Source organism: Schistocerca nitens, chromosome 6, assembly GCF_023898315.1.
Source record: "Schistocerca nitens isolate TAMUIC-IGC-003100 chromosome 6, iqSchNite1.1, whole genome shotgun sequence".
Classification (NCBI taxonomy): Eukaryota; Metazoa; Arthropoda; class Insecta; order Orthoptera; family Acrididae; genus Schistocerca; species Schistocerca nitens.
In genome coordinates, this window is record NC_064619.1 from 454,147,635 (window position 1) to 454,174,963 (window position 27,329).

General features: G+C 39.7%; 1 protein-coding gene across 3 annotated transcripts in view; it reads right to left on the bottom strand.

Annotated features, from left to right (window-relative positions):
* LOC126262522 (GATOR complex protein WDR59) overlaps window positions 1-27,329 on the bottom strand; it is a 299,723-nt gene that overhangs the window by 30,398 nt on the left and 241,996 nt on the right. For all 3 annotated transcript variants that reach the window (XM_049959194.1, XM_049959192.1, XM_049959195.1), the window contains one exon: window positions 21,001-21,097. In XM_049959194.1, the coding sequence (XP_049815151.1) occupies window positions 21,001-21,097 (97 nt within the window). The remainder of the gene's footprint in view (window positions 1-21,000; window positions 21,098-27,329) is intronic.

A 27,329-nucleotide genomic window follows, 5' to 3' on the forward strand; every position in this document is an offset into this window, starting at 1 on the left:
TTGAATTCAAAACTGAATGCCAGTCTAAAATTATGCTGAAGTGTCTCATGTAATTGAGAGTAGACCTGAAATTACCTCATCACTCAATTTGAAATGAAACACGAGAAACACTACCAAAAAAAATAGGATGCAGTGTTCGGTAGTGGTACTAGGCTTTTTTTCTCCATATTGTATTTTTTTGATCACATAGGCTGGAAAAAAGGATATAAACTCTGAAGTACTTCGATTTCTGAGGACTCTGGACACAATCCCCTTGAGGTATTTAAAAAAAAAAAACTTTCACAAAAATATGAGTACAGAATAATCAGTGAGGACATGTTCAAGCGTTACATCGCTGTAGTCTGCATACTTGGGCACTGGTATTACTCTTTATTGATGTATACAGTAATCCCAACAATAGTATCATGACATAGACTATTTGTGCCAAGCAAATGTGAGAACTAAGCGTCACACACTAGAAGGCCTCTTGCAACATTGGTGTTGGCAAAACATGAAAATCTGGTATCCCAGCTCCATAAATTTGAAGACACATTGGGGAGTATGGAACTCACACACATGCTAGGCAGAGCTGGTACTTGCGCACCCGCATACCTCGCCACACTGCAGTGCAGGCCTCATCTTACCACCATGCCACACTTCTCTCACCAGCAAATGATTGATCGTGGCAGTACTATGAGTTCTGCCAAGATTTAGTGTTGTGTTCACCTCACACTCATATCGCTAGCTTTAACACAGTGTTGTTCTTGTTGAGCAGAAGGATAGTGTTTCAGAAATGTGAGCAAATATTTTGAAATGCTGATGACAACAATCAGGTAAAAGAACAAGTAAATTCATAGTTACATAAAATCCAGGAACAAGTCAATAATGTGGAAAAACAATGTGAGGATATTCACATTGTAATGGAAAATAAAATTAAGGAAGGAAAAGATGTGTGTGCGAAATTTGGAGTGCAAGTGACTACTAAAAGTACTAACCTGTAAACTAACATCAATCAGTTTAGAACAGATGTAGATGAACGATTGTGTGACCATGAAGGTAGACTAACCAGAGTAGAGCAAAGTGTTAATAACAGTAGTGGTAGTGTAATATCTAATGGTGTAGTAGAATCATCCAAAATTGCATATGTGACTCATTGGCAATTTTTATGGTTTGATCCGAGTGAAAATGTACATCCGAAGGAATTGTGGAGTGATTTTGAGGGCGTCTTGCCCAAATATTGGAACAATAAACAGAAAATTCATTTCATTACATCAAATTTGATGGGGGAAGCTAGAATTTGGGGAAATTGAACATCAGATAAATATGACAAATTAGAGGAGTTTAAGCAGGCCTTTTTAGAGGAATACTGGGGCAAGAGAAAGCAGATGGAAATTTTGAATAAATTTTGGTCAGGGGAAAAATATGATCCAAAGACAAAAGTATTAAAGATTTGTGCGAAAATGGGAAACGACTTTATCATATTTGAACTCGAAAGTGGAAACAGAACAGGTTATTATGGGAATAGGGAATAAGTTGCCCTTATACTGGCGAAAAAATAATATTGGCACCTAAGGATGATATTGACGAATTTATTCATTATCTGGAGAGAGTAGAAAATAATTTGAAAGAGGAGGAGAGTGCAAGAAGGGATTATAGGCCTCCAGTTAGGCAGAGTGAAAACAGAGCTGAAGTAAATGTAAACAGAATAGGAGTACAGATATAATAATTACAGAGGCAGATACCGAGGGCGAGGGGGTCCTGTTGGAAACAGATATAATGACAGAGACAGAAACATTGAATATACACAGCAGCAATCAGCTGACGGGGTAGAGTGGCGCAGACCACTAGTCGAAAGGAATGTCAAGGGCAATGACTGCGTAGAAGAGGAGGAAAACTAATGGCACTAGCATTTGCAGACTGAAGCAGCATAATTTAAACCCGCTAGGAAAACCTTTTGTACGAAAAACACCAGCGGAACATCTTGTGGGGTGATGTGGTAGAGATAAATATTGCAGAGGAGAGGGACACTGTAAGAAATTGTGTTTTTCAGGGAAATGTAGTCGAATTTTGTGAGGGAAAAGATCAAAACAGCAATTCAAGAAACCAGGTTAATGAGGAACAATTAGTAGAAAGTAACTATTCACAACAGGATGTGTAGGAAAATTAGCACTGCAAAGCAGATGAGGGGCTTACCATAAACTGTGGAATTAGCACAATAATAGGGGAAACAGTATTGTTGGTATCGGAGGAAGAGTATAATAGGGCTGAAGAAGTTTAGTGTAGATTAAATGGAGTAGTTTCAGATAGCGAGGAAGAAGAAACGGAAGAGGAGGAAGCAGGGGGTAATTTTGAAAATTCTGACAACACCATGGGAAGGGTTGCAGCATCTGGTGATATTATTAAAGAAGGGGAGTATTTAAAGAAGTGTTTTGATTTATCAGTAGCAGACAGACTAATGAAAGTTTCCACAATTAAAGAAGAAGAAGAAACCCCAGTGAGCATGTGCGTAATTTCCACAGGAGGTTTAGGTTTCAATAGATGAGATGTGGTTCAGGATTTGTCAGAAGACCCTGATTCTGAATTCAGAGAAAAACTACAGGACAACCTATAATTGAAGTGATGTTTTTAATGAAAAGGTTCCTTGTTTATTGGATAGTGGTTCTGTTGTATGTGCAGTGTCACAGTGTTTTGTAAATGTTCTCCCTGCTAGTAACGAGGTGGTTATAATGCCAGTAAGTGGCATAAATATGGTAGCCACAGGGAAAAGTAAAAAAGTAGTTAAACATGAAATTATGCTACTGGTCAGGATTGGTGAGATAGAAATGGAACAGAACTTTTTAATAATAAATGGATTAAGTGTTGAAATGCTGGTGCGTGCAGATTTCTTACAAAGGTACCAAGGAAAAGTAGATTTTGGAAATAATGAAGCGGACTATGTAGTACATGGAAGAACACTAGTTATTCCTTTCGCTGGAAAAAGACAATGTGTATCCAATGAGCAAAATGACATTTCTATATGGTATTGCAGAATGAAAGAGTATATTGAGGGGTATAATGAATATGATGAAAGGACAGAAGTAGATCTGTTTGAGGTAGAAAATATCAGGATGAGAATTGACGAAAATATACAGGGACTATCAAATTTGACTGAAACACAAAAGAATGATTGGAAACAAATTTTGAACAAACATCAGGAAGTATTTTTGGAGCAGCCGGGATTAGTTTGGGATTATGAATGTTATTTAACTGTAAAAGAGGATGCACATTTCTTCCGAAAGCCATACGCTGTTGCTGGAGTACATAAAGAAGCAGTGAGAGATGTGATTCAGAAAATGCTTGAATGGGGCATCGAGAAAATGGAATTAGTGTTTATAACAACCCATTAGTTGTGGCACCTAAAAAGGATGGTTCAATTAAGCTTGTTTTGGACACTAGAGCTTTGAACAAAATAATATTGCCAGAGAGTGATAGGCCTGAAAGTATAGAAGTTTTATTGCAAAAATTTAAAGATGCAAAATTTTTTATGCCAATGGATGTAACTTGTTACTGGAACCTATCCTTAGCGAAAGAGTCTAGGAAATACACAGCTTTCCTGTTTGAGGAAAAGTGCTATCAGTATAAGGTTGTGCCCTTTGGGTTAAACGTTAGCGTTTGTGCATTTGTTAGGGCAATGTCCCAGGTGTTAGGTGACTAGTTGTTAAGAAGCAATGTGTTGATTTCAACTCCCACTTGGGAAGAGCACTGTGTGTTGCTGGATAAGGTATTAGATGCAATCGAAAAGGGTGGAATGAAACTCAAATCAGACAAAACGGAGTTTATGAAGAAAGAAATAAAATTCCTGGAACGTATTGTTAGTGGAAATGGAATTATGCCTGAACTTGGAAAAATTAACGCTATTAGGGATTATTTAGCACCTACTACCCGAAAGGAATTAAAAGGTATGCTTGGCCTTTTGGATTCTATGAAAATTTGTGCTGGGACAATTATTCAATGCACCTTGTCTGAGGGAACTGATAAAGAAAAATGAACCATTTAGATGGACAAATGAGTGTCAGAGGGCCTTTGAAGAACTTAAAGAGGTACTGTTAAATAGATTCTAAACCATTCTGACATTGCCAAGCCTTTCTGTCTTGGGTCAGGTGCATGTGGTTATGGTCTGGGGGTGGAACTGTTCCAAATTGAAACAGAAGGAGAAAACCAGGTTCACAAAACGATCACATTTGCTAGTCGATCATTGCAACAGGTGGAAAAGAACTAAAGCATTTCAGAGCGGGAAGCTTTAGCAATTATATTTGGGTTACAGAAATTCGAACATTACCTATTATGACATAAAGTAATAGTTTACAGTGACCACCGGGCCTTAACCTATTTGTGGACATGCCAACTTAAAAAAGGCAGACTGATGAGGTGGTCAATGTATCTCCAACAATTTGATATAGATATAAAGAACATAAATGCTTCAGAGAACATTGTAGCCGATGCATTGTCTAGAAATGTGAAAGAAAATGGGCCAGAAGTACATCCCTTAGGACAACGGGACTGGAGTGATGTTTTGCTGGCATCAATGCAATTACAGGAAGAAGGATTGCTTAAACGCATTTGTAAAAACCTCAGGAGGGAACAAAACCGAGATGACAAAATTAAATTGGTAAAAAGCAGGCTGGGTCATCTATATTTTCGGAAAATAGCGGAATATTACAAAATGCAGCAGGATATTCTATTTAGGCGAAGAAAGAATAATGAGGAAAATTGGTGTATCTGTTTCCCAGAACAACATGTAGACTTGTTAATAGATTATGTGCATGGAAAGTACAGGCATTATGGAGCCAGAAAATGTATTTCAAAATTGAATGAGGTAGTAATTTTCGATAACATGTGGCGTAGAGTGCAGAAAAGGCTGGAACCTTGTGACAGATGTCAGGAGGTACGAGCAAATAATAGGATCATACAGGGAAAAATGTATTTTGTATAACTTCAAACTAGACTAGATCTAGTAGCTGCAGACTTTTTGGTCCTTTACCAGTTTCAAGAGGGGGGGGGGGGCGGCAGGGGTGGGGGGGGGTTGTGAGTATGTATTTGTACCGGTGGATGGATTTACGAAGGGTATGAGGTTTTATCCTATAAAACAGGCAAACTCCTAACTGATTGTTAGTAAACTAGAGGAAGATTATTTTGTAAATGTAGGTGTGCCAAAAGCCATGTTATCAGATAATGGGTCGCAGTTTGTATCCAAGTGATTTGAGGAATGTTTGAACAAAAGGAATATGGAATATGTAAAGATTTCAGCCTATTTTCCCCAGGGAAATATGCGCGAAAGAATACTGAGATAACTGAATCATCACTGTAAAACATATTGTCACAAGAAGCACTCAGCTTGGGCTAACTACTTAGAATATTTTGAAGAAGTGATTAATCACCTGAAACACGAAGCAACTGGTTTCGCACCTGTAGAACTAATGTGTGGAACTAGACCAAATAATTTATTGTTTAACTTAGTAGATTTTCCCACTCTTCGGAAATGGCCATGGACCAGAAAAGGATAGCTAGGGCGAATGTTCGAAAAAAGGCTCTGGAGAGAAAAAGAAGGCAAGATGCGAGGGCGTGTCTGACAGATTTTCAAGTAAGTGTCTAGTGCTGGTGAAAACAAAGGAAAAAATCTAAGAAACTTATCGCTGAAACCAAAAAGTTTACAGATGATTATGGGGGACCCTTTAGAATTGTGGTCAAACCTCATGCCAATGCCTATAAATTAGAATATGTCAAATCACAAAATCTTCTAGGATAGCAAAACATCATTGACTGAAAGAGATACATACAAAAGGATGATGGGGACAGTAGCAATTAACAAGCCTCAGGAAACTGGAACTTTGTGGTAAGTTCTATGGGACCAAACTGCTGATGTCATCGGTCCCTAGGCTTACACACTACTTAATCTAACTTAAACTAAATTATGCTAAGGACAACACACATACACCCATGCCCAAGGGAGGACTCGAACCTCCAACAGGGGCAGCCGCGCGAACCGTGGCCAGGTGCCTTAGACCGCACGGCTAACCCGCGCAGCAAGCCTCAGGGGAAGCGCATTCTTTGCATTGTCAGGTGTTTGACGAACACCCGGCATCCCAAGTTGTTAACAATATTATTTCCTTTTTGTTTCGTATAGTCAACCTAACCCTTCATCATTCAGAACTTCTTGCTATCTCCTTTCCTTCTTCCCCATCGTAGTGAGAGTGAGTAAAAGACAGTTTTAGAAGTAGATGACTAAAAAACTAACCCCTGTGGGTGTGGAATGAAAGGAATGAAAAGAAAAAAAGGAATAATAAAAGGAATAAAGTAATGTGACTATGTAATAAGTGATTTTTCAACAAATTTTGAAACATGTAGAAATGTTGTTGTAAGATGTTTTTAGTGAAGATATAAGGAATGTGCTTATTAGAAAAAAGTAAAAAGATTACATATATGGTGTGTGTTTGAGAGTCAAAGAAGTTGGCATAAGTGATTTTCAGTATTTTCAATAATTTTGCAATATCTTTATACAGTACCTTATTTCCGGTAAAGTCATGAAATTTAAATAGTAACTGTAAAGGAAATATTTTTTCTGAAAGGAAAAATTAATAGAGAAAATGTTTGTAAATTTTTTGGAATAAGTATTGCTTTCGCAGGAACTTGCTTAAGTAATCTATCACTAAGAAAGACATAAAATGATTTGTTGAAAAAAAGTGTAAAGTAGTAGTGCCAATTTGGGTACTGTTAGTGTTTTTGAATAATTGTTAATTTTTTTTAATGAAAGTAATTAATACTATATAAGACTATGGTATACAAGATGTTGGACTGCAATGAATATGGACTTGTCTTGGGAAAAAGTTTTGTGAGAAGAAAAAAGGAAAAAAAAAAAGCAATAATTTTTGAATGAACTAAAATTTTGGAAGGTTCCTAGTAAAGTTTTGTCTTTGAATTTGAGAACAAAAATTATGGACTATGATAAATATATATATGCGTAAAGTTTGGAGACTTAGACATACTGTATTTTGCAGGTACAAAAATTTGAAAAACCTGATACGAGATTAGCAAAAACCTGATTTAGGACTGAGGGCTGGACACTGTATCATAGTGGCGTGCCTTTAAAGCTCCAGAAGTGTAAGTGTGAAAAAGAAAGTTTTTATCCCCCAAATGTTTCAACAAAAAGTAAAATGTAAATACATAAAGGACGCCCCCAAAGCAATTAAAATAATATATCAGGTTTTATGAACACTAAAATAGCGACTGTAAAGTGTTTAGATATAAAATGGATGCTCACCAAAGCAATTAAAATGGTTTATTAGGTTTCATGAACACTAACATAGCGACTTGTAAAATGTTTGATTCTGTTCAAATAATATAGAAATGTGTAAAATAATTCTTCATAGGAAAATTGAACTTCAAGGAAAATTTGAATATTTGCTGATGTAAATGGTTTGATAAATATTTTTTTTTTTAAATGTTAAAAGGAGAAATTTGTATGAAAGATATTAATTCTGAAGAAAAAAGGAAATTTTGTAAATTAATTTCGTTATTCGCTATCAAGTCCAAGCCTTTAAAATTTGATGTAACAGTGTAGACAATTGTAATTTTTGACATTTTGTTCATTTGAAAAATTTTTTTGTAAATTTTCATTAGAAGCCCCTTACTTAAATGTGTCTGTGTAGTTAAAGAGTTCAGTAATAACAATGCCATTGTAAGAACCTCAAATGCACTCAGGAGTAATTTTAGGTTCTTAGGGGGTGTGTAACGTAGCAAGCTATTATGAAATAACATTTGATGCAGTAGGGCACGCAGCTGTGTAGCACGGTGGCTTCAGGATGGCTACATTTTTTTCTTCGCTCTGACTCACAGCGCAGCTGATGTAATCAGCCGTGAGAACAGTCTCAAGTAACATTCAGTCGGAACGCAAATTCATATCCCCTACGAATGCAAATAAACTATAGTAATTATCATCTGAGTTTGTTCAAACTTGGTACGCAATCTTTCGTTATTAAGGAAGGGATCCTATCAAAATTTCAGATTTTTATCTATTATAGTTATGGAGACTGAAAAAATTACTTAAATGACCTAAAACTGATACTTTAAAAACTCAGTTACGGAAAATAACTAAATGTCTTTTATCATCATCTGAAGTCATAACAAAGCTCGCAGAGCAGTTGAACAGAATGGACAGTGTCTTGAAAGGAGAATATAAGATGAACACCAACAAAAGCAAAACGAGGATGGTGGAATGTAGTCGAATTAAGTCGGGTGATGCTGAGGGAATTAGATTAGGAAATGAGACACTTAAAGTAGTGAAGGAGTTTTGCTATTCGGGGAACAAAATAACTGATGATGGTCGAAGTAGAGAGGATATAAAATGTAGACTGGAAATGGCAAGGAAAGCGTTCCTGAAGAAGAGGAATTTGTTAACATCGAGTATAGATTTAAGTGTCAGGAAGTCTTTTCTGAAAGTATTTGTATGGAATTTACCCATGTATGGAAGTGAAACGTGGACAGTAAATAGTTTAAACAAGAAGAGAATAGAAGCTTTTGAAATGTGGTGCTGCAGAAGAATGCTGAAGATCAGATGGGTGGATCACATTACTAATGAGGCGGTATTGAATAGAATTGGAGAGAAGAGGAATTTGTGGCATAACTTGACCAGAAGAAGGGATCGGTTGGTAGGACATGTTCTGAGGCATCAAGGGATCACAAATTTAGCATTGGAGGGCAGCGTGGAGGGTATAAATCATAGAGGGAGACTAAGAGATGAATACATTAAGCAGATTCGGAAGGATGTAGGTTGCAGTAAGTACTGGGAGATGAAGAAGCTTGCACAGGATAGAGTAGCATGGAAAGCTGCATCAAACTAGTCTGAGGACTTAAGGCCACAACAACAACATGCCTTTCAAGACACTGACCATTCCGTTCAACTGCTCTTCCAAGTCCTTTGCTGTCTCTGACAGAATTACAATGTCATCGGCGAACCTCAAAGTTTTTATTTCTTCTCCATGGATTTTAATACCTACTCTGAATTTTTCTTTTGTTTCCTTTACTGCTTGCTCAATATATAGTAGCTTACCCATCTGTTTTTTTTTTTTTTAATCATTATTAAACCTGCTCCTGCATTACCCCTATTTGATTTTGTATTTATAACCCTGTATTCACCTGACCAGAAGTCTTGTTCCTCCTTGTTCCTCCGAACTTCACTAATTCCCACTTTATCTAACTTGAGCCTATCCATTTCCCTTTTTAAATTTTCTAACCTAGCTGCCCGATTAAGGGATCTGACATTCCACGCTCCGATCTGTAGAACGCCAGTTTTCTTTCTCCTGGTAACAACATCCTCTTGAGTAGTCCCCGCCCGGAGATCTGAATGGGGGACTATTTTACCTTCGAAATATTTTACCCAAGAGGACGCCATTATCATTTAACCTTACAGTAAAGCTGCATGCCCTCGGGAAAAATTACGGCTGTAGTTTCCCCTTGCTTTCATCCGTTCGCAGTACCAGCACAGCAAGGCCATTTTGGTTAGTGTTACAAGGCCAGATCAGTCAATCATCCAGACTTTTGCCCCTGCAACTACTGAAAAGGCTGCTGCCCCTCTTCAGGAACCACACGTTTGTCTGTCCTTTCAACAGATACCCTTCCCTTGTGGTTGCACCTACGGTACGGCCATCTGTATCGCTGAGGCACGCAAGCCTCCCCACCAATGCCAAGGTCCATGGTTCATGAGGGAGACAACAACATATAATTAAAGTTTTGAAAATAAAATTCCAATTAAGTGATTTTATACATCATCATATAAAATCACTTAATTGGAATTTTATTTTCAAAACTTTAATTACTCTACGTTACGTAGTATAAAAATCATTCAAAATTATTATTTGCTTATTATTTTGTTGTGTGAATGCATGGGAATGAATGAGAGAGTGTATGCGGGACATACGTTAAAACTTAATGTCATTTTATGTAAAACCTTATAAAATTGAACCCTGGGAAAATTGTGTTGCAACCATGACACTGATGACGTATGATGTGTTCTTGCTTCTGTACCAGCCTTTATGAGAGGCTTTCTAGCAGGCCTAGGATCGAAGAGGGTATGCTGTTTAATGCCATGTACCAGGGATGCTTTATTTTAATATATTTTAACCTCAATTATGCATCATTTTTGGATTCATATTTTAATGTACATATAGGAGTTTTTTCTAATGAATTCCTGTTGGTTCTGTTTAGTTCTTCTTATGTTAACAACGTGGATAAGTGCTATTATCGATTCATAATTTTGAAGATGCACCTGAAGATGGGACACAGATTATGGTTGAGCTTTACTTTTTAGAAATAAATAATTTTTACAACTGTAGAGGATTTTATCACTGGCGATGAACAACAGTTGTCGATGTATCCTCAAGAGAAACATCCCCCCCCCCCCCTTTCAAGCTATATTCTTGACATGCTTCTTTTCTTCTCTTATTTTTCATTATTTATCTTAATTTTGTAAATTAAATCTCTCAATGTTGAAAATGGAAAAAACAGAATTAAAAAAAAGTCCATTGTTGAAGATTCTGATATTTCTTCTGGTCATGTAAACACCATCACATAGCAAGAGCGTCATCAGTTGTCAATGCAAATAAAGAAAGAATTAAAAACTCTCGGAACTAATTTGCTGCATCTTTGTCACATGACCCGGTACTGCTGTTGCAGATAAGATTGGTAGTCTAATATGTCTGGAGTAGCTGTGGTTATTGAGTAGGGACTGAAATGAGTCATGTACCAAGCATGCAACTGATGTTTTGTTCCTGGGAACATGCATTATAGTCCAGATGGAAAATGATGTTCAAGTTGATCGTGGGAGGGTACGTTCTGATAATTAAAGCTGATTTCTTCTTTGTCCATGACCAAATTGCATTTCTATCTGAAAATATGAATCTATATGTGAGGGTGTCCTGAAACTGATACTTTCTGCATAAAGGATTTGGAATTATATTGATGTTGGACAACTTCACTCTAGTTGGTTTCATTGCATAGATTACATCCAAACACTTGAATTTAACATCTGATGGTAGGAATTATGCTGACCATTTCACCAAACTCTGTTCCAGTCTGTCAATGGCTAACTTCTGTAAAGTGAGTGTACTGGTGGATGTTGAAATGTTTGTTGGTATAAAAAAGCTGTGGAATGGTGGAGGGATTCCTCCCCCCTTAATGCTTGCCTTAATGAAATACAACTGCAAATAATGTGGTGGGGTTCAGAGTCAGACACGAAATTGGCAGTGACATATCAAAGTCACCACAAGACCATGAGCTGTTTACGCACATCAGTAGTTTTTTTTTATGATGAGTGATGGTGATGGCACTAAAATAAAATGTGGAGTTTCTAAAATTATTTAATAGCATTAAACTAAGGAAAGAGAGAATAAATAATGTGTAGTTCTATGCAGCACAAATATTATAATATTTGTGTGTGCAATAACTTTTACTTTTTCTTGTGTATATCAATGACCTTTCATCAGTAACATTACCATATGCCAACTTTGTTTTGTTTGCCGATGATACAAACATTGTAATAAATAACAAACAAAGGGTAGTCTTAGAAAGATCAGCTAATAAAATATTTGTGGACATTGATCACTGGTTCCTAGCCAATTCTTTGTCAGTGAACTTTGAAAAAACACACTACATTCAGTTCAGAACTTGTAAGGGGTGTCCCACGAGTATATGCCTAACATACGATGACAAGCAGATAGAAGAAGTGGACAGTGTTAAATTCTTGGGATTACAGCTTGATAACAAATTCAACTGGGAGGAGCACACCACAGAACTGCTGAAGCGTCTTAACAAATCTCTGTTTGCAATGCGAATTTTGTCAGACATAGGGGATATAAAAATGAAAAAAGCTGGCATACTATGCTTACTTTCATTCCATAATGTCATATGGGATTATTTTTTGGGGTAATTCATCAAGCCAAGCTAAAGTTTTCCGGGCACAAAAACGTGCAGTGAGAGTTATATGTGGTGTGAACTCAAGAACATCCTGCAGAAGCCTGTTTAGGGAACTAGGGATACTAACTACTTCTTCACAATATATTTATTCCTTAATGAAATTTGTCATTAAAAATATATCACTTTTTCAAACCAACAGCTCAATTCATGGAATCAGTACTAGAAATAAGAATAATCTTCACAAGAATTTAATGTCACTTAGTGTTGTACAAAAAGGTGTGCATTATTCAGGAACACACATTTTCAATAACTTGACAGCAGCCATAAAAAGCTTAAAAAACAATGAAAATCAGTTTAAGAGAAGCCTAAAGGATTTATTGGTGGCCAACTCCTTCTACTCCATTGATGAATTTCTCAGTAAAACCAACTGATTTGTGTGTGTGTGTGTGTGTGTGTGTGTGTGTGTGTGTAAGTACAATCTAACTTCTCCACCATTTCAATGCAGTAATGTGTCCATTGTAAATAAGTATTATAGTAGTAGTATCACACATTTATTACCTTATAAATAAAAAAATAAATAAACTTTTTCATTTTAAATTCAGTGGATTAGTATTTGTAAAATGACTCTTTCATATAGTGTTCATTAAAAAATGATGATCATTCCACTTGGGACCTGTGGAATTGTACATTTGCTTATTTGTTTTAGTTGTAAATATTTGTCATGTATTGTTGTTTTTCTGACTTGTTTGGAGGACCTCCTCACTACGGATCAATTGGAATGAAAGTAAATCTAATCTAATCTAATCTAACATCAGCTACCCTCATGTGTCTGTTACGTGTGGCTGCCTCACTAAAAGAATGCCACACTCTACACGTAAAGGAACTACATCTCTCTGTTTATCATACATCATTTCAAAGATGACTTTGTTGGGGATCTTCAAGTATCTTAGAAGCTGTAAGAGATCTGTGACACTCAGCGGCTGAAACACAGTGGGCTTGTGACCGATATCAGTATGGAAGTGAGGACTGTAACAGCATTGTATTCATAATGTTTAATCGAATTACGTCAAACATTTTCACAAATACAATACAGTTCAAAAATCAAAGAGTAAACAGCTTTTTCAAAGAGTAATTATGTCTCCATATTTCACGTTATACACTCCTGGAAATGGAAAAAGGAACACATTGACACCGGTGTGTCAGACCCACCATACCTGCTCCGGACACTGCGAGAGGGCTGTACAAGCAATGATCACACGCACGGCACAGCGGACACACCAGGAACCGCGGTGTTGGCCGTCGAATGGCGCTAGCTGCGCAGCATTTGTGCACCGCCGCCGTCAGTGTCAGCCAGTTTGCCGTGGCATACGGAGCTCCATCGCAGTCTTTAACACTGGTAGCATGCCGGACTTTGAGCGAGGGCGTATAGTGGGCATGCGGGTGGCCGGGTGGACGTACCGCCGAATTGCTCAACACGTGGGGCGTGAGGTCTCCACAGTACATCGATGTTGTCGCCAGTGGTCGGCGGAAGGTGCACGTGCCCGTCGACCTGGGACCGGACCGCAGCGACGCACGGATGCACGCCAAGACCGTAGGATCCTACGCAGTGCCGTAGGGGACCGCACTGCCTCTTCCCAGCAAATTAGGGACACTGTTGCTCCTGGGGTATCGGCGAGGACCATTCGCAACCGTCTCCATGAAGCTGGGCTACGGTCCCGCACACCGTTAGGCCGTCTTCCGCTCACGCCCCAACATCGTGCAGCCCGCCTCCAGTGGTGGCGCGACAGGCGTGAATGGAGGGACGAATGGAGACGTGTCGTCTTCAGCGATGAGAGTCGCTTCTGCCTTGGTGCCAATGATGGTCGTATGTGTGTTTGGCACCGTGCAGGTGAGCGCCACAATCAGGACTGCATACGACCGAGGCACACAGGGCCAACACCCGGCATCATGGTGTGGGGAGCGATCTCCTACACTGGCCGTACACCACTGGTGATCGCCGAGGGGACACTGAATAGTGCACGGTACATCCAAACCGTCATCGAACCCATCGTTCTACCATTCCTAGACCGGCAAGGGAACTTGCTGTTCCAACAGGACAATGCACGTCCGCATGTATCCCGTGCCACCCTGGCCAGCAAGATCTCCGTATCTGTCCCCCATTGAGCATGTTTGGGACTGGATGAAGCATCGTCTCACGCGGTCTGCACGTCCAGCATGAACGCTGGTCCAACTGAGGCGCCAGGTGGAAATGGCATGGCAAGCCGTTCCACAGGACTACATCCAGCATCTCTACGATCGTCTCCATGGGAGAATAGCAGCCTGCATTGCTGCGAAAGGTGGATATACACTGTACTAGTGCCGACATTGTGCATGCTCTGTTGCCTGTGTCTATGTGCCTGTGGTTCTGTCAGTGTGATCATGTGATGTATCTGACCCCAGGAATGTGTCAATAAAGTTTCCCCTTCCTGGGACAATGAATTCACGGTGTTCTTATTTCAATTTCCAGGAGTGTATTTTTCAAATCCATTACGTAATGTACTACACACTTTCTAAAGTAGCATATGTTATTCCTCAATGGTAAAACTACCTCCATACCAATTTACGTCAAAATTGGTTCAGCAGTTTAGTCGTGAAACCACTGACAGATAGAGTTATTTTTGCATTTATAACACTGTATGGATTCTGTTAGCTTAATGTGTAATGAACACACCATTCTAGTTTCACTGCTTGCAATCATGGTTCCCCACCTGGATGTGGCAGGCAAGCTGAGACATTTTGATTATCGCCTACCGCAATAAAGGAGGTGACACATGATGAACAATTTGTGGCTTTCAAAGTCTGCTTTCATCTCTACAAAATCTTCAGCTAAAGCCTATGCAATGGTTACAGTTGGGCTATAGAGAGTCTTTTCTTCCCTGCAGCACAGCTCAAAGTTGCCTTAAATTGTTTAAAGAGAGGACACAAGCAATTTCAACGTTAAGTGGACCCAGTGCTCCACTTACTGCACTCACAGAGGAAAACAACAACACCATTGCTGTCATTGTGAAAAAGGATTGACAAATAACCTTATGAACACATTCCGAAATTATGTAAGTCCACATCAGGTGCAAAAGACCACAGATCTGTGAAACAAGCTGGATGCTGCACTATCATACTGTATGGCTGAATACTGTAAGTGTTGTTACTGAATATATTGAAAAAAAAAAAAAAACATTATGACGTGCTTTCCTCACCCTCCCTATAGTCGGGATTTAGCTCGTGTGTGTGTGTGTGTGTTTTCTATTTCCTGACTCAAAGGAACAGCTCTGTGGGAGGCATTTTCCATAATAAGAAGTAGTGGTGAAGGCACTGGAGATGATTCTGAAGGACCTTTCAAAAACAGTTTGCAACACTTCTTAGTGGAGTGGGAGACATGTTGGGACAAGTGCACTGCATCCAAAGGAGACTAAATGAGAAGGATCATCAAAATTATGAGAATGAGTAAAGTTATGTTGCAAAAAAAATCATTCGTTATTGAACAGTCCTCCAAAAAATAGGTTATCATTAACTGTGTGAAATATGCCTACTGAAATTTTTTTTGAAGTATTGGTATAAATACAATGTGGATTAGACAACATAGAGAACCACGGAACATTGGCAGCTGAACTGTTGTAGCTGCTGAAGGATAAGCTGAGAGCAGGTAAATTGTGAGTTTCCAGTCGTTATGCACTACTGTTTGACACGTAATTCATATATGTATTTTTGGACAATGTATACCACTTGACAATCAGTGATTTGTATTTTGTTAAGGCTTGACAAAAGCTTATGTGATATTTCCAGCCAGACTTAATGTATAAAACTGCTTGGCAGTAAATTATGACCATTTTGATGTATTAGGTTTCAGACAGTCATTCACTGATGTGCTTATCATTATGAATAAATGCCAATAAAAGAAAAGTTTTCAGAACCTTTCCTTTGTTATTTATGAAAATGTTTGCTGTGAACAATGTATATTGACAATAACAACAGACTAGAATGTTATAATGCGTGTGGGTGTGTAAAATACTAATCTGCAAGCTTTACAAGTCTGGAGTTTTGATGCCTCATAGGTGCTGTTATTTTTTGTGCTATCTGAAGTTACATTTTTCTCCAACAATTCTTTCTGGATCTAAAAAGTCAAATTACTCAATGCCTTGTAATCCTTGTAAATAAAGATTTTCTTTTAGGTGACTAGGTGGGCCAGATCTCAGATTAGAAAAATGCAAGGGAATCCAGCATCCAACAGGACCATGCCAAGTAAAGCACTGTGGTGTTCAAACTAACATTTACATTTGTAACAGACATTTCGTCAAAGACTGTCCATGATCATAATTTAAATGTCAGGAACTTTTTTGTTAGTAATATGTCATCCTTCAGTCATAGTATTTAAGTTTATTGTTTTAGCTCGATGCAGTTGTGAACTACAACTTCACTTTCAAGGACTACATTGCTGCTTTTTGGGCTTTACATCTGTTTCAGTTCATCACATTCATCTTCTGTAAGTTACATCACTTGAAGCATAAGATTTCTTCACCAATGTAAAAGATCAGTTCTTTGTGGCCAAATAAAGATGATAAACTGAAGCATATTAAAAAAGTAGTCCTTCAAAATGGAAGTTGTAGCTCCGAAACAGATTGGACTGAAACAGAAAAATAAAATATTGTAACTGAAGATGTTGTATTAGTAATAAACTATTCCTAGCTTTTAGGTTGATAACATCTTTACTTATGCATTAGCAATTGGGGCACTGTTGTGCCACTGTTTTCAACTTCTGTGTTATAAAATATTGGCTCAGGTTAATAGTGGGGGCACAGAAGAGGTATGGGGTGGAAAGGGGAGGGTTAACAGGACAAGGGTGGGGGAAGACCCTATAGGAAAGCCCCCCCCCCAAAAAAGAGAGAGAGAGAGAGAGAGAGAGAGAGAAAGTGTGTGTGTGTGTGTGTGTGTGTGGCGGGATGTTGTTGGTTGGTTTGGGGAAGGAGACCAGACAGCGAGGTCATCGGTCTCATCGGATTAGGGAAGGACGGGGAAGGAAGTCGGCCGTGCCCTTTGAAATGAACCATCCTGGCATTTGCCTGGAGCGATTTAGGGAAATCACGGAAAACCTAAATCAGGATGGCCGGACGCGGGATTGAACCATCGTCCTCCCGAATGCGAGTCCAGTGTCTATGGAGGGAGGAGGGGGAGATGGTGTAGTACTGCATATGGGAGTGCACAGGGACAGAATGGTGGCTGCTAGGTGTGACATCGGGAGAGCTGTGCTGAGTACTGTGAGGGAAAAGTAAAGGATTGTGCAGGTGAGCTGGAAGGGGCGGCACAGGGGGTAGGGGAGGAAGAAGTGTGTCGAGCTGGAGTGGAAGCAGAGAGGGGTAAAGAGGTAGGTGGAGGGAGCGTCTAGTGAAGAGTAAGGCTAGGGATGTTACTGGAACATAGGATATGTTGCAGGGAGAGTTCACACCCGCACAGTTCAAAAAAGCTGGTGATAGTTGGGCAGTGGTAATTGGAGTCAAGCACACCATGTTGTGCAGCCTGCTCACCAGTTGGATTTTATAGTTGTTTCTTGGCCACATTTTGACGGTGCTCATTCTTGCGGACAGACAAGCTTGTTAGTGGTCATGCCCCCATCAAATGCTGTACAGTGGTTGCAACTAAATTAGTAGGCGGAACAGACAGTGGCAAGCAAAGAGCCGGGTGGTAAAGGGACAGGAACTATGGGGAGTAGGGCTCCTGATAAAATATCAATATACGTCAGCAATATTTCCTTCCCAAATTTATCGATATGTCGATATCAAAATGGCAACATCAAGTGTCAACATTTTTATTTTATGTTATATACATTTTTTACAATTTTCAGTAAATACCTGAAATTGTTGTTTCGAAATTATATTAAAATATAATTTTACTTTCACTGTGTGGAAGTTTCTTACTACTTTTTGAGTTCTCATCACATCCAGTCTTTCTCTTTGACTGTGTGAAGCACCTATACGTTGCACAAAAGAGGTAGTCCAATCACACTGGGTGGTGGGGGTGTGGATGGAATAACAAGATTTCCGATTTGAAGAATTGGCACACCAGTTGTGTTAAAAAACAATTTTTAATGCAACTAGTGTGTTATTTCTTCACATCATCATTCTTCAAGAACAGCTGCTGAAAATGATGAACCAAAATCTACATGACAAGTCTGGTCTTTGCAGCAGGTGGAGAAGTGTGAGGGGGAAATGTTGAAGTAAGCAGTGGTCAGCACTACCAACAGAAACTGCAATGTATAGCTTCACCATGAACTTTTCCTACACCATCAATAAAAATGGTTTATTTCGACATGTAACCAATCACAAATTAAGAAAATAAGGTACAAGAGTTTAAGTGGAATTAAATATTGCTTGACAATACAGCATGTACACAATTTTTAATCAACAACACAACAAGTCGACCAAAAAAAGTATTGTAATAGAAGCTTTCCAACTGCACAAAGTCCCATTATTAAGTTACAAATTTTCAAATTAAGTGTGTTTCTTTCAATTCTTGCTCTAAGGGGGATAGGCAGACCGCTAGCTTGTTGATGTACAAAACATCTAATAATAAATCAATACTTATCTAAAAACAAAGATGATGTGACTTACCGAACGAAAGCGCTGGTAGGTCGATAGACACACAAACAAACACAAACACACACACAAAATTCAAGCTTTCGCAACAAACTGTTGCCTCATCAGGAAAGAGAGAAGGAGAGGGAAAGACGAAAGGATGTGGGTTTTAGGGGAGAGGGTAAGGAGTCATTCCAATCCCGGGAGCGGAAAGACTTACCTTAGGGGGAAAAAAGGACGGGTATACACTCACACACACACACACACATATCCATCCACACATATACAGACACAAGCAGACATCTCACAAGCAGACATATTTTTCCCACGTGGAATGTTTCCCTCTATTATATTAAATCAATACTTACATATACAAGTCTAAAACCAGCAATATATTTACATTGTGCAGCTGATATTCTTATAGGCTCATATGCTGACATTTTTTCCTTGAATATATCAATACTTTTTGTCGATATATCAAGGGTCAATAATGACAATTTTTTTTAAATATCGATGTATCAAATTCCAGATTTTTTAAAATATCAATAGTCCTGGTGGGGAGACAGCAGAGAAAATGGTTAATGTCTTTTATATTGAAGAGCAGGTTGCAGGCAATAGGCTACAGGTGTTGGTCAACAAGAGTAGCATGTCTCTCCGTGCTCGTGCAGCATCCAGATATAATGGGGTGTCCTGGGTAGTTGTGTTGATGTATTTTAGGAAGTGTATAGAACGTGGGAATCTTTAGAGGGGGGATTTCTGTGATGGACTGAGGGATTTGAAGCAAGACTGAAGATTGTGCTGAACATTTTTAAAAGGGTTACTGTGGCAGGGCTTGCAGATTGTCATGTCTGATTGTCTCTGCCAGCTATCAATGTGCCCTGAAATGAGAAATATTCTCTCCACTATCCTCCCCACCCCTTCCACAGTAGTACTTCATTGCCTGTCCAACCACACAGCATCCTAGCCCATTCCGATTTCAACTTTGCTCCCTACCTCTGGCCCCATGGCTCTTGACAGGGGCTGTTAGACCAGCGTAAGAGCAAAAATGTCTGTCAGATTTCTGTTTCGACAGCAGTTGGTCACAAAAGTCAAGATCAGATACTTTGTGTATGATAAATTTACTGGAAATGCTTAGCTATGTTTCAGTCTGACAATGCACTAAATCCGCGAATATTAGCTGTTCCAATTTATTGTAATGTATGCACCTATTTTGGCAATCTCCTGACAAATGATCAAAGTAGTGAGTATAATATTTAAAAAGTTTTATGTTATACTTTCTAATTTGTTCTACACCCATGAGAATCATCTCATACTTGGGTCAATGAATGAAAACTCAATCTAATCTAATCATATCCCTGTAAAAGTCTTATATTCAAGACCTATTCCACACATCCTCCCACTACCACTTACTCTAGTCCTGTCACAAACATTTCCACCACTCTCACAGGCAGGACCACTTGTGAAAGCAACCACGTAGTCGACCACCTTAGCTGCAACCACTGTGCAGCATTCTCCACGGACATGACCACAACATGCTATCTGTCCGAATTAATGGCCACCATTTGACTTTGAGGGCTGTGTCACAGACCGTGCCGTCTGGATCCTTTTCACTGACATTCGCTTTTCTGAATTGGCCTTGGGAGGAATTCTGGAGGAGAGAACTCTCACTGCAATATATCCCATGTTACTGTAAGGTCCCTGGCCTCAACCTTCATTAGTCCCTGTACTCCATCGGTCTCTATATCTGCTCCCACTCTAACCTCACACATGCCTTCTGTCCTCCCCAAATGCAGCCCATCTTTCTGTGTTGCCACATCCCTGTAGGCTTCACACGCAGCATTACAGTGTGATCTCCTACTCTACCTTGCTACCCACCCGCCTCTCTGCCTCACACCTCTTTCTCATTTCAGGGCACAATCATAGCAGGCAGAGACAATCAGACATGACAGTCTGCAAACCCTGCCACAGTGACCCCTTTAAAAATGTTCAGCACAGCCCCCACTACCCACCCCAGCCAAGACTGTTAGTAAATAGAAGTGCAAGACATAATATTTGATGAAAAAGTTAGCTATCTGCAAAGAACGAATTTGTAACAACTTGAATGAATTTTGTTAGGTCACAAGAATAGCAACAATCATGGTAAGCATTCAGAAGAGCAATCAGACATGTAGATTCAAGAGTTGAACACTGTGGTTGACAAAATATTTGCTCTTAGAGAGTTGACTGACTTAAGCATGTCCCCTTCTTCCTGTGAAGTGGAAAAGTTTGTTAGCTGCTGAGGAACCGTAACAATGAGTTTAGCCAATATTGTGTTACAATGAAAAAAATATTTCTTATGAGTCTAAGGGTCTACAACTATGCATGCACACTGTTATGAACAATAAGGTGATCAATCAACTAAAGTGTGTTTATCAGGGGGCGCAAAAAAAAAAAAAAAAAAAAAAAACTTTGAAATATGAATGTTGTCTAGTACCTGAGTTCTTGCACCAAGTAGACACCATCTGTGAAGAATTTCTGCGTATGCCTTCTTGTACATATCATAAAGGAATGTATTTTTTTCATCCAGCATTCTGAAATCCAAGGTAAAGCATCCTTCATTCAACTTGCAACATGCAATTTTAAGGAAAATACACGATTATCATGATAATTTTTTCACAATATTAGCAGCCGACAAAACATTTTCATCTTTGTCTCTCCTCATTCTCGCAACAGGTGGATCCATCTCAACCTAGGGTATGAATGATCTGCCACTCCATTCCAATCTTCTCCAATATATCCTTCCTTCCTCACTAAGAACAGAGCAGACAAGTTCTCAAAGCTAAGTATAGTTTTTTCTAATTTTTTAATGTTTTTAGCAGCAAGCACTTGGAATTTCAGCACCTTTATGTATAAACTACTACATTTGAGAGATGCTGAGGACATATCTTTATAAGTCCAGATAGTTGTAATTTCATTGGTGTTGATAATCAGAATTTTACTTAATATACCAATGTGGATTATGGTTATTCTGAAAAGGACAAGTAGCAACTGTGAAGTAGCACAGAAAAAAGCTGATAAGGTGACCCGTGTGCAAGAGATCCACTCTTGCTCTGTGCCATGGGCATGTTCAACTTCCTTCACACCTCTTATAAGTTGTTCGAGATGCAGTGTTAGAGTAGCATTTTTCAATAAAAGATACACAAAGATACAGTACAGAGGGAATTTAAATGTGCGTTAAGTATGGTGCAAGTGACAACCATAGTAACTGAGGTGATCCCAAATATCCATAGAGATTTTTTGGATGATGTTATAAAATGTGCAAAGGGGGATGGATACTGCTTTTGTTGGCAGCCTTAGTGTGTGAAACTTTCAGTTCATAGCGAATACTGTTGGAGATTCACGTTCAGGACTTAGTTGGCTAAGGTTAAGAGGTTATTTCTATCATGTCGCATTATCTTTTCTGATAAGTAGTTTACAATTAGAGAAATTGGAAACAATGAGAATACCTGAATGTGAGAAACAAGCCAGTCTTCCAGCAGTCATAGCACGGATCTGGTAAATTGCATAACAAGTGTTACCAGCACTTTACAAATTTTGTAAAACAAACAGGGTCATTTCAGTGTAAGCGAGCATGATTTTATGGTGCTAACTTTTTTGTAGTGATATGCATCACTAGTTGCTGTTTCTATTAACCCTGAGTATATAACAACTTAGTCCAAATAGGTTTCATCCTTCAGTGGCAGCATTGTATTACATAGAGGATATGGGAGGAGACTGAGCAGGTTAAGATGAGGAAACAGATACACTGTTTATTAAAGAGGTAATATATCATTTTATTTCTGGAGAAAGTGAACTGTTTGATTTTGGTGTGGCTTTCTGACCCTCAAATCTTTGAATTAATATCCAAAAATTTGTTCTCTGTTGAGAGGGCTGAGTACATTGCGAGAAGTCAGTTGGAGTTAGATATCTTGCATTCAATACAAAAGAAATTTGAAGTTTTCTGGTTACAGTTAGTTTGGTGATCAATGGTGTCAAATTTATAACTTTTTCAAACTGTCTGGTGATTAAATGTGAGGCTGGCAACCCTTATCAAACACTGTTTCACTAATATGTTGGTCTGGCTTGATGTCTAGTCGTACAGTGTGAAGTTGATATTCTGCCTTTAGACTAGCCTTCACCTCTCAGTGATGTGAAGATAAGCCACAAATGACACACGGTTTGCATTCCACATGAAACTGTAGGTTCCCTTTCCCTGAGATTCACGGCTTGTGGGCTAGTGGCTAGCATTGCTGCCTCTGGATCATGGGGTCCCAGGTTTGATTCCTGGCCAGGTCGGGGATTTTTTCTACCAGGGGACCGAGTGCTTGTGTTGTCATCATCATCATCATCATCATCATCATTATCATCATTCATGACAGTGGCTAGATTGGATTGTGTGAAAATTGGGACTTTGTACGGGTGCTGATAACTGCTCTGTTGAGTGCCCCACAAACCAAATACCATCCCTTTCCCTGATAGGTTAAGGGCATGTAAGTCCCCGAAGTAGCATCCAATTGACAGAACTTGTAAAATGATGGCTGAATGTCCCTGTTGAAGGGCTCTCAGCCAATCATGCCACATGAATTTACCTTTTACTTGTATGGTGGTGTAAAGAGTTCAAAAATATCAAAGAAAGGTAGGTTGAGGGATTTCCAGCCAGCCATGTCATACAAATGTACTTTTTACTAATATGGTAGTACAAATGATTAAAAAAACATCAAAGACAGGCAGTGGTTGAGAAAGGATTGAGGTAGGGTTGCTGCCTATTCCCCTGTGTGTACACAGAGCACACAGTAAAGGAAATTAAGGAGAAATTTGGGAAACGAGTTGAAGATCATGGAGAAGAAATAAAAATGCCACTGCAGTTCTGTCTGAGGTGGTAAAGGAAATGGAAGATCATCTGAATGAGACATTATAAGATGATCATGAACAAAAATAGCACAGTGGTAATGTAATATTGTAAAATTAAGTCAGATGATGCTGAGGGAATTAGAATAGGAAATGAAACACTGAAAGTAGCAGATGAGTTTTGTGGCTTAGGTAGCAAACAAACTATCAATGGCAGACAAGAAGGGGGTATACAAAGCTAACAAACATTAGCAGAATTGTTTTTGTGAAAAAAGGAATATGTTAACACATAATTTAAATTGAAAGGCTAGAAAATGCACCCTAAAAGCATTTGGAGTGTAGCCTTATATGGAAGTGAAATGTGGACAATTAGCAGTTCAGAAACAAACAAAGTAGAAGCTTTTAAAATATGGTGCTACAGAAGAATGCAGAAGATTTGATGAGTAGATCCAGTAACTGAAACTAGGAAGAAAATAACTTTACAGCACAATTTGTCTAAAAGTAGGGACAGTTTGATACCTCACATTGTAGAGTTTCAAAGACTAGTTGAGTTGGCAATGGAATGCATGTGTGTGTGTGTGTGTGTGTGTGTGTGTGTGTGTGTGTGTGTGTGTGAGGTGGAGGTGGGGGAAGTAAAAGCTGTACAAGGAGACCAATGTTTGACTGCAATATGCAGTTTCATAGCATGTTGCAGTAGTTATGCAGAGAAGAACAGACATGCACAGGAGAGCAACGTAAAACTGGTCTTCAAATTTGTGAGCGCCGCCACCACCACCACCACCAGCACAACCACACCAACCTGATGCATGTTGGCCATTTAGCAGTTCATTCGTCAATGGTGATGTAAATAAATCCTGAACTGTGCAGACTGTGGCATAGATTAGTTATCAGAGCTTTGTACACCAAAAAAGAGAAGGGCATTATTACCTAGTGTCAGAGAGTGTACTAGAATATTGCTATAATTATATCATGCCTTACAGCACGTTAGACCCAGGGTGGGTACCTTACAGCCAGGCATACAAGACTACAGTGAGATTCAGTTTGTGTCAGAAGAGAACTGCATTTTCACTAATACATAATGGCTGCCTTACCACTACTATTGTGCATTCTCCACATTTCCATGTGTGCAGTTATGGCCCCAGTAATATATACAGATAGTAATATTACTGCAGTAGTATAACAATTGGAAATAACTTACCTCACAAGGAACAAAAAATATTAAATACACATTACCACACAATCTAACCATGTGTACAACACAACAATGTCCAAGAAACTCACAATATTTAACAAAAGCAGTAAAATCCAACATAGAAATTTTGTACGAAGGCTATTCAGAAAGCAACCTAAGTAAGGCTATAAATAAAATACTGGAAAATCAAGGATGGAAAATAACAATATTATGAAAAAGATGGACTGCTACTCACCAGACAGCAGACATTTTGGGTCGCAGACAGGCACAACAAAAAGTCTACTAAACACACAAGCTTTCGCACAGAAGGCCGTATTCTGAAATAGGCAACATACACACACATTCAGGCAAATGCAGCTCAAACACACATGACCCCCATCTCTGGCTGCTGGGGCCAGGCTGTGAGCAACTGTGCACGATAGGAGAAGTAACCTGAGTGGTGGGGGTAAGGAGGAGGCTGGGGCAGGGAGGGGAGGGAGAGCAGTGTAAGGGTGGGAGATGGTTAAGTGCTGTTTGTGAGAGCATACAGGGACAAAGTGGAGAGAGGGTAGCGCAGCTACATGCAGTTGGGAGGTTAGACGGACATTTGGGGAGTCTGTGTCGTAGAAACGAGAAGTAAACAGACTGGGGGTTCCTTGTGGAATAAAAGGGTGTGGAGTGGGAACTGTGAAGGGGATAGGACAATGACTAATGAAGACTGAGGCAAGGAGGGTTTTGGGAACATAGGATACATAACAGACAGAGTTCCCTTCTGTGCACTTCAAAAAAGCTGGTGTTGGTAGGATGGATCCAGCTGGCACAGGCTGAACAAAAGCAGTTATTAAACAAAGAAAATTGCATTGGGAAGCGTGCTCAACAACGGGCTCATCCAGCTGTTTCTTGGCCACAGTTTGTCAGTGGCTATTCACGCGGACAGACACCTTGTTGATTGTGATGCCCGTGTAGAATGAAGCACAATGGTTGTATCTTAGCTTGTAGATCACATGACTGCTTTCACAGGTAGCCCTGCCTTTGCTGGGAGAGGTGATGCTTGTGACCAGACCAAAGTAGGTGGTAGTGGGAGGATGTATGGGACAGTACTATGAGAGCAGACATTCTCTCAGTGAAGGCACAGTAACTGGCTAAAATGGGTCATCCTCGATGGTTGGGTTCATGGACTTTAGGAACCATGTGGAGGGTAAGAGTGCAATGAGCAGCAGGGGTGAGGAGGGGGGAGAGGTGAATCTGACAGCTGGCAGAGCCCTTCTGCCAGATATCCCTTGCAGTTCAAAATACCAATGGTGGAGCCTTTGTCAGGAAGTAGCATAATAAGGTTGGAATCATATTTCATGTGGTGGATTGTGATTCTTTCTGCAGACGTACAGCCAGCTTGCTTGTTGACGGACTTGGTTAATGATGGTGAGGCGAGGTTCGAGGTTAAGAAATTCCGGAATGTTAACAGGAGTGATTTGGGATCAGTAGGGGCGGATTAAGGCTTGATGGAAGTCAGGGATCTATGCTGGTCTTCGGTTGAGTCTGACTGGTAGGGTTGGTGGTGAAAAAGTGTTTCCACTGTAGGGACTGGGAGAAGGATAGGTCTTTAACAGTCCAGCATGATTGAATTTGAGAGTGGGATGGAAGGTAAGGCTTTTGGAAAGGACTGATATTTCTTTGGGGCTACGTCTTTTGGAGGAAATGTTTCAGGCCTTTTTAGGTTCTGGTTTCTGTGTGGTGCTGGGAGGAAGTTTTTGAGGGTGAGGTCATTGTAGTAGGTCTGCGATGCAGGGTTTGTCAGCTGTGAGGGGATGTGGGGGAGGTTTTGAGGTTGTTGTAGAGGTTGTGGACAGTGGTAGTCCAAGGTGGGAGTACGAAGTGAACAGGTTGGAGAGGTTTTTTTTTATGTGTCATTATAATACCTATTTCCTGGAGAACAACAGTTTCCATATGTGAGATGGGATCCAGGAATTTGGGATTGCACAGTAGGAGGATTTTATGGGTGGAAAGGAGGTACTGCAAGGAGGTTTGGGCCTGATTGACATGGTTTGCAGGACTATGTTGGTGAGGGTTAAGGATTGGTGGAATCTGAAAAGATGCGAGGTCATTGTGGAAGAAGCATTTGCAGCTGGAGATAGGTAATTTGATGGTAAGGTTATTTGGGGGAATTCCAATTGTGCAACAAAGGGAACATTTACGGGACTGGATCCTGGGTATGATAAGGAAACTTTTCTCTGTTGGCACAGATGGAAGGAGCAGGGGTCCATGGTGGGGGATAAAATGTGTAAAAATACATAAATAACAGAGAAATATGTGTGAAAAATACGTTGAAATATGTTGAAAAAATTCATGTGAAAAGTGCTACTACCTACTCCAGTCTGGTCACAAGCATCGCCTATGCCATCAAAGGTTGGTTGGTTGGTTTGGGGAAGGAGACCAGACAGCGTGGTCATCGGTCTCATCGGATTAGGGAAGGATGGGGAAGGAAGTCGGCCGTGCCCTTTCAGAGGAACCATCCCGGCATTTGCCTGGAGTGATTTAGGGAAATCACGGAAAACCTAAATCAGGATGGCCGGACGCGAGATTGAAGCGTCGTCCTCCCTGCCATCAAAAGCAGGGCTACCTGTGGAAGCAGTCATGTGATCTACAAGCTAAGCTGCAACCACTGTGCTTCATTCTATAAGGGCATAACAACCAACAAGCTGTATATTCACATGAATAGCCATCAGCAAACTTTGGCCAAGAAATAGCTGGACCACCTGGCTCCCGTA